The following is an 8,938-nucleotide window of genomic DNA, read 5'->3' on the forward strand; positions in this document are numbered from 1 at the left end:
TAAATGCAGCCTTGGTGAGCAGAAGAGACTTCTTTTAAAAACATAAAAATCTTACCGATCTAAAACTTTTGACCAGTAGTGTATATATACTGTGTGTGTGTGTGTGTGTGTGTGTGTATATATATATATATATATATATATATATATATATATATATATATATTCATAACATAAGCTGTTATAAGAGCAGTCAGTCACATCCAAAAAAATGAATGGATCTCTATGGGCCCTCTGCTGGAAGTGTATGGTAATTAATTTTGGAAAAAAAAAATTCTAACCAGCAGATTGAAGAATTATGCATCTCAGACCTAGATCAATATCCAGAAACAACTCATGATTCATTTCGATCATCATTAATGTGTTTTTTTTTTCTTTTCATAAAAAGGTAATATTTCATTTGCATGCTAATGGTGTAGCTGAGGTATTTTGCAGTTAATAGGTACAAAAGTAATTAAAATCTCCCAAAACATAGCATTAATGTATAGATGAGAAGTAAACCAAAAAAATGATATAGTATTATTAAAAATGTAAAAAAATAAATAAATAAATAAATACAATCACTCTATACATGTTTGGGGTCATATTGACCCCAAATGCACTGAGTGTAAACAGGAAACTAGAGACATATGAGGAAAAGATGGTTCAGTCCTGTGTCTACTGGGAAACTTCCCGCTAAAACTGTATAAGAATGTTTAGAGAGTGTTATCCTTCCTTTTAGGAGAACATTCTGGGAACAAAAATACAATTATCTACAGAAAACATTACAAGAACAAAACATAATGCTCTCAAAACATTGATAGAACAACAACATTTCTATCTGGGATGAGCTCATATTGTCAAGTCAAGTCACCTTCATTTATATAGCGCTTCTAACAATATTGATATCGAGATCTAGTGTTGTCAAAAATATCGATATTTCGATAAATATCGATACTGAAATATCTGAACGATACCAATACTAATTTCCCGTAGTATCGATACTAGCCGAGCTGTCACTTTCACTTCTCTCCAAAGGCGCGTTGACAAACACCACACACGCACTCGTCTCATTCGCTCTGGTTAAATAGCAAAAGTGAAGTAAATGGGGTCGATCACACCTGACGCGTTTTTTTTGCAGTGAGAGGCGCCTGGTTTCAATTGGTTTCCAGCGAGTGTTCTACGCGCTGTTTATGCGCCTGCTGCGCCTCGCGGGCCTTCTGTTTTAGTGCTGAAAGCTAGTTGCTTGAAGGCCCGAAGAGTGCGATGATGGAGGATAAACTTGTGGTGCTCTCGCGGGTTACCAGGAGCTTAACGACTTCACGAACCGTAACTACCACAATGTTAACAGAAAGTAAATAAAGTTAATAAAAGGCTGATTTGACGTTTACTTGACTGACGGGACAGCTGTTTCAGTGGTTGCCGAGCAACATAACAAACGCAGCGCACTGCTCGTTCTGTGTGATGAGTGCGTGTTCGAACCTGAAAAAATGCGTTAGGTGTGATCGGGGCCTAATATAGCAAAGCACCTGAAAGACCGACACCCGGATCTATATAAATAATTTCGAGAGGTTGGTAACTCTTCTCATTTTAACATTTCTGAAACATTAACCAAAATGGCCTTTGTTGTTATGAGTGTGTGTCGTCTTGTTTTTTCACCGTAATTCTTAAATTTAATATAATCTGACTGAGGAATCTTAGACAAGTAAATATTTTAACTGTGGTCAAATGTAAATTAACTTGTGCTTGTTTAACTTTATTCAAAAAATTATTATTTAATTCTGCAATTTGCCTTCATTAGCGATTATCATCAATTTGATTACACAGATACTAATTAAACTAAACTGAGCTAGACAATGACATCTCTGAATTCAATAATGAAATGCCTTTAACTGAAAATGTAATGTTTAATCTTATTATTATGCATTACTGACACTCTATCCTCCAATTTGATACTGTTAGTGCTTTGACACAATCTGTATTGTTAAAAGCACTATATAAATAAAGGTGACTTGACTTCATGTCGATCCAGTGAGCACTGTTTTCGTGTACATTTGCGTTTAAATCTGTTCATCAAATAACGTTAATGTATTAACCAGCATTTATGCTTTTGAACCAGTGCACTACCTCAGGACATTTTTGTTCATGTAAAATATACCTCATTGTCAGTTTCTAGACTTGTTATATTTAGCTTTAAATAAATAAAAAATACCCCTTAATATTATGGCAGTTTTTTTCTCCGTGGTATCGAAAATGGTATCGAATATCGATATTTTTCAAGGTATCGTATCGAAGTTAGAAATTCTAGTATCGTGACAACACTATCGAGATCATAGTATGAGCACACAGTGACTGCGCTGTGAGTAACAGAACTACAAATAACCTTTATCTTGTGTTTTGTTGTACTGGTGGTGTAAAGGAATACAAATATTCTCCTAGTCAGGGCCGGCGCGTCCATATAGGCGAACTAGGCAATTGCCTAGAGCGGAACTTTTGTAAGGGCGGCGAAATGTGTGCCAACCGAGATGAACAATTCACAAAATAGGCTATATGATTCGCTGAGCTGCCACTGCCCCGCCCCGCCCCCTGCTCTCACGAGTCATGACTGAGTGATGGGAAGTTCAGATCATTTTACTGACTCTCTTTTACGATCTCGTTCATCAAAATGAACGAATCTTTATTTGAGTAATTTCGTGGCTTAATTTCGTGGCGTAATTTAAGTGGCTTTAAATGTTACTTTTAACAGCCAAATTCCCCGATCACATCCACCTACGCAATGTTGATCATATTCTGAATTAAGAAAATCATTATAATGCAGTCAAAAATAATTTACAGGGAACATAATAATGACTTAACCTTCCGAGTCTTTCCATTTGTAACCTGACATACGCCATGAATCGAGACTTTTGAAGGAGAAAGCACACCAACAACAGAGGGGTTCGTTGTTAAAATATATTGATCCAGGGAGTATTTGCAAGGATGACACGCCGTCAAGTCCACTAAAGAACCAAGAGGCCGCTAGCACAGCTAACCTTACTGGAATTTCTATTTTAAAAAATGTTACACACCTGGCATCCCTCTCGAAACGGTTCTCATTCGCGCTTGAATATGTTCACACTATAAAAATTTTTTTATTTTTTTTTATTTTTTTTTACAATTATCTTATATAGCCTATAGCCATTTTAATAGGATGGACAGTTGAAGGAACCCAACCTATTTACCAAAATATTTGCTTCCTCTTGGCCTACTAAAGTGTTCATACAACGGGAGTAGGCTATTCTCTGGCTAGAGCAGAACAGCGGAGTGTGTGTGGACAGAAGTGCCTGAGCTTGTGTTTTGGGTTAAGCTGCGTTGCTTTGACATAGTGGAAAATAGAATAACAGAAACAAAATGTATTAGCCTTTTTACCCGTTATTATCAATCTAAATTAATCTCGTTTTTAATTTAACTCAATTTCGTTTTTCTTTATTTAAATTTCGTTTTTTCTTCATTTAAATTTCGTTTTTCAAATTTCGTTTTTTCTTTATTTAAATTTTGTTTTTCTTTATTTAAATATACCCTTTACTGTGTCAGTAATTTTTTAATCAGAAAAATATTAGACTACCTTAAAAGTAGCCTATTGCTTAAGTTAACAGACCTGTGAGTGTGCTAATAAGCAAATAAGCCCTGCCCGCGTGAGGTGCGCCGCTTCCCGCTCGCGCTGTTCTGTATACTAAAAGTTTATAAATTCTGAACGTGTTGCGTCTCGTGTGTCCATCTATATTGCACCAAATGCGATACTGCACTCCCTTGTGAAGTCGATTGGATGAACGGTTCTCCAAATAATCAAAATGCAAACAGAAAGACAGACATATAGAGATTCCTGCCTTTATTAGAGAGAAGAATATGTTCAGCTCCCTCTGCCCGAAGCTTCAAATATTCGATGTTCATTACTATCGAAGCTTCGAAGCTCAAAAATGGTATTCGGACCAGCCCTATTTTCGCCTAGAGCGGCAGAAGTGCACCCGCCGGCCCTGCTCCTAGTGCATGTTTAATCATATTGTATTAAATGATTTGTTAATGCATTATTTTGTCATGACTTTTACTTGAGAGGGCCCTAATCATGATCAAATTCACTGTTAACTACTTCCCAAACTCAGCTCATGATTGATCATAAACTGACTGTCAAACACACAACGAGTGTTCAGCTCAGTGAAGTGATGTTGTGTGGTCAGAGAACAGAAGTACAGTATCATCACGCCTGTGTCTGGATGGAGAGTGAACTACTGATCCCAGCAAACCTTCCCTGAGTTTTGCTCCTTCCTTTGGGAACTGTTCCACAAATATTCTTTGTGGGTTTTGAGTTGTTATTTAGTATTTAGCTGTGCATAAGTCACAGTAGGGTGAGTCTGAAGGAAAGAGAGAAACACAGAACAGATAAAGAGCTTTTAAGGGCAGTTATTAGTGTATTTCTACGGTTGAAGAGGAGGATCAACTCATCCTGTGCCGTCCAGTAATGTTTATGACAAAGCTGAAATCAAAAGTTCAAGATATGATGATATTACATTATTTAAATTTGTTTCAAAGTCAGAGTATTTCTTATTCCATCTTAAAGAGGCGTTTGATTTGGTTTATCTATAAATGTTAATGAATGCATTAACTATCAAACAGCGGAAAAAGACTGTATGATTTGAATCTTCTGCTTTTTATGCTGGTGGGGTTTATGTTTTATCATTTATTAAAGGAGAACTCGGCAACTCTAGCGAACTCTAGTCACTTCTTCGCTGATTTTCCCTTTTGTTGTCGCATGTTTTCCCCACGAGCTCCCCCTACAGCTGTGGGGGGGGGTATATTTCACAACACAGTCGTAAAAAACTCACTTGTGGCGGCCTCCTCCCCCTCTCTACCGCTGCTCATGTGCGTTTGTTTTGATCGGAGCAAGCCAACTGTATCGTGTGGAGCTATGTCTACCGAGGTGGGTAATCTGGTAATACAGCATACATGCGTGTGTGTTTATGTCAAATTGCCGTAAAGCAATTTGTGTTTCGCGCTCGTTCTCGTTCTCGTTCTTGCTTCTCACGAGACTTCCAATTTCTATCTTGCCGGGACGGTAGTGCCCAAGTTGCAAGGTTGGTTTTCCACCTGGGAACGCTGGGGGGAGCGGGGAAAGTCACCAATATCACCAGAACAGGTTGTTTAACCATCCAAATGATTTCTAGACAGTTTTATTAAGTTAAAAAAGTTACCAAGTTCTCCTTTAATATCATAATGATCACTGAGATATACTGTGTTTCAGGAACCAGTGGAGCGGATCGTGTGTTCATCAGTTCTGGTGAAAATGTCTCTCTGTCCTGTAATAAAGTTCTTTCTGACTGCAAATCAACTACATGGATCTACAATAACAGACATTCAGGGAGAGTTGAACTGATTACTGGAGGGATAAAGAATAAAGACACAGAGAGACATGAGAGACTGAGTCTGGAGTCTGACTGCTCTCTGAACATCAAGAACGTCACAGGAGAAGATTATGGATCATACAGATGCAGACAATATGTGAATAGAGAACAACAAGGACCTGATGCTGCTGTTTATCTGCATGTTCTTCATGGTAAGTTTATGATTATGTGGTCAATTTAAAAAGGGCAGATTCTCCCTTTAAACTCAGATGATGATTGAAGAGTCTGTGATTTGTGTCTTGTGTTCAGTTTCAGTGTCTCCATCATCATCATCATCATCTTCATCCTCACAGACTGAGATCAGTCCAGGCCGCTCATAGTACATGCTTATAGTACACTTAAACATATACTTTTATATACTTCAAGTGGGCCAATTTAGTCCCAAGCGGTATTAAAATAGTACACTTACAAGTTTACTACTAGTGCATATTGACATTAGTATACTTACTACATAAAGTATACTTAAAAATATACTTGAACATTACTCAAGTATACTTCATAAAATGAACTTGAACTATACAATTTTTTTTCATAAGGGTATAGCAGTTTGTAAAATAAATGCCTTGACATTGTGTAATCATATTTCCATCTTGTTTTTAACAGTTGTAACATCAACTACAGCAACAGCACTGATTCCAGGTGTGTATGAACGAACTACAGCAGCAGCTCCTACACACGGTTCATGATCACATGATCACTGTCACACACATCAACCTCGAAGGGTTCCTCAATATTTGTGCATTTGAATGTTTTCATACAGGAAACGATGTATATTTTAGATGCCATCAATAAATAGATATTCCACATTTCAATGTTTCTGCAAACTATATATATGAAGGACTTAAGCCTTATATTATATAAGGCTTAAGTCCTTCATTCAAGCTGAAGGTTTATTTGCAGAAGCTCAACTGTGTTTCACTCTCATATAAACCAGGAATGAATTATACAGTAACACAGTAATACAACATTCATGATGCGTCTGAACATTCATCTTCTGCAGCTCCAGTTGCTTCACCAACACTGATTCCAGTCAGAAGCTCAAACTCTGAGAAGACATCAAGCCGAACTACAGCAGCAGCTCCTACACAAGGTTCATGATCACATGATCACTGTATAAATATATTTATTTTTGGTGAATGGCGATAGTCATTCTCCTCCTGACAGCTTGAGAGTGAAGTAAGAAGATAAGAGATGACAGACTCGTGCACATATTCATCATTTCTGTGATGTGAAGCTCCAGTATTATGTGATGATGATGTTGTGTATATGTGGCATTATGTGTTGAACTGAACTAACAGACGTGATCCACAGATCCAGCTGATACAGCATCAGAAACTGGAGTCAGTGTGACTGCTGGATCATTATACAGAGGTACGACACGTTCATTTATACTGACAGCTTTATAACATTAAACTATCAGTCAGTCTGTAAATGCTTCATCAATAACTGTTGATAGTTGAATACCCTTGACTTCAGTCATGTACAGTTTCTCTTCTTCCTCTCATGTTTCCTGCAGTGATTGTGATTATTGTTGAGATGGCAGTGTTTGCTGCTCCTACTGTGATTCTTCTTCAGATCATCTGTGCAAGAAGAGCTGGTGAGTTTTGAGCCGCACACAATCTGATGATTCACACTCATCTGATCTGGAACAATCTGCAATCATGATAAAAACACATACGAGAGGTCAGTCAATGCTTTTATTTTGCAGGGAGGAAGGACTCGAAGCACCCAGAGGAAATAGAGATGCCGACAATATTAGAATAAAATACTGATGAGTTTAGAGCCAATCTGCAGCAATATTTACAATAGCAAAAACTTACAGAGGATTGTTCATTGTTTTATTTTCTTCTTCTCAGAAAACAGAGAAAAAACTCTGAGGACTTATAGTGACATAATCATGTTTAGATTAAAATGTTGTTGTTTTTTTACAAATAAAAGGTCAGATTTTTTTTCATTAACATCCAGTGATCTCTGCATATGATCACAATGTGAGTCACAAGTGTAACCTCACAGTGCACTCACTGTGTGCTCATAAAATGGCCACAATGTGAGGTCACCCCAGCTAGAAATGTTATTGGCCATGAACTTCATCGTTTAGACGTCAAATTTTGGTTGAAAATGAAAATTGGGTTGATGTGTTAGGCCGGCTACACACTGGCTGTGTGGCGTGTCCGTTTTTATTTCGGCTTCCATGTTAACAGGTTAGAGCTTGCACACTGCCTGCGTGAGACGCACGTCTCAGGCGTGGAAGAAAACGAGTGCATGTGCATGCTAGAAATAGAACTAACACCTATTTTTCACACGACACGCAAGTGTGTTGGAAGCGTTTCCAGGCAAAATAGAATAGGAAAAGATGTTTATATGTCATTTTGACAGGAATACATATTAATAAATTATATTTTGATGTTTGAAAGTCTCTAGGTTTTGACATAAATGCAGATATATATATGTAATTTAAAAGAAAATAATAATAATTATCGATTTTAAAATATTGCACCTGTCAATACAGAATGGAATATTTTGCCGCAAAACTGCTGACGTTGTCTTTGCTGTATTGTCACCTAGCAGCAGCAGCGCCGCGTCAGACAGTCTGTTAATGCCAGTGTGTAGCCGGCCTAAAAAATTGATGTCAGGCTCCAACTTCATTAAACAACTACACAAACAGCATTACCAGCTTCACTTATTACTAACCAAATTTACTTTATTTCTGTCATATGTGTGGAAAAGTTCTTATTGAGATTAACAGAGGTTTAGATGTTGATGATTTATTGAAATTAATAGTTTGGTTTGATGTCATCATTATGGTGATCAGTGTTTGCTGAAGTTGTCCAGTTTGCCTCTTGATGTTTTAATGTTAGTTTTTCTCTGGCTGCTGGAACTGTGTGTTATGGCAAGAACAGTAAGAGAAAATGTGATCAGATGATGTCATCTACTTGATGATGATGATAATGATATAATCATCGTGTAGTGCTCTGATCAGCTGATCTCTTCTAAACTGTCATGTGTGCTATTAATTTCATATACTTCATTATAGTAATGTTTCTACAGTATGACATCCAAAAGTGTTTTAATAAAATAAACTGTATAATCGCTAATAAAGGTCTTCATGATTACTTCAACATCAAACTCTGAGAAGAAATCAAGCCGAACTACAGCAGCAGCTTCTACACAAGGTTTCGAACTCCTGTCGACTGCCATCCCACACTCCCCAGACATCGTCCAGAAACCGAAAGTAGGATAAAGGGACCTTCTCGCATTTAGGAATGACAGTTTCCTCCCATTTGGGCCATGTATATATCTGCATAAGCTGGTGCAAACCTTTTTCCCATAGCTGTCCCCTTAATCTGCAGATTGAAGTTCTCCTCAAACTCAAAATCATTACGAGTCAAACTTAACTCTAAAAGTTCCAAAATCGCCTCCTCCGGTCGAGAAGCATCAGGGAACCTGGCAAAACAATCTCGCACTGCCTTTAATCCTAGGGGAGTCTCAATGTTAGTATTAAGACTCTCCACGTCCAACGAGAACAA

The 8,938-nt window shown here is 37.6% G+C and overlaps 1 protein-coding gene across 1 annotated transcript in view; it reads left to right on the forward strand.

Annotated features, from left to right (window-relative positions):
* LOC309505541 (uncharacterized protein) overlaps nt 1-6,761 on the forward strand; it is a gene marked incomplete at its 3' end in the record, with an annotated part of 163,365 nt that extends 156,604 nt beyond the window's left edge. Inside the window, exons 6-9 of the mRNA XM_082178937.1 lie at nt 5,252-5,563; nt 5,661-5,730; nt 6,015-6,050; nt 6,710-6,761. Of these exons, the coding sequence (XP_082035063.1) occupies nt 5,252-5,563; nt 5,661-5,730; nt 6,015-6,050; nt 6,710-6,761 (470 nt within the window). The remainder of the gene's footprint in view (nt 1-5,251; nt 5,564-5,660; nt 5,731-6,014; nt 6,051-6,709) is intronic.
* Nucleotides 6,762-8,938: the final 2,177 nt, after the last annotated feature.

The sequence above is a fragment of the Leuciscus leuciscus genome (assembly GCF_965113295.1).
Source record: "Leuciscus leuciscus genome assembly, chromosome: 1".
Lineage (NCBI taxonomy): Eukaryota > Metazoa > Chordata > Actinopteri > Cypriniformes > Leuciscidae > Leuciscus > Leuciscus leuciscus.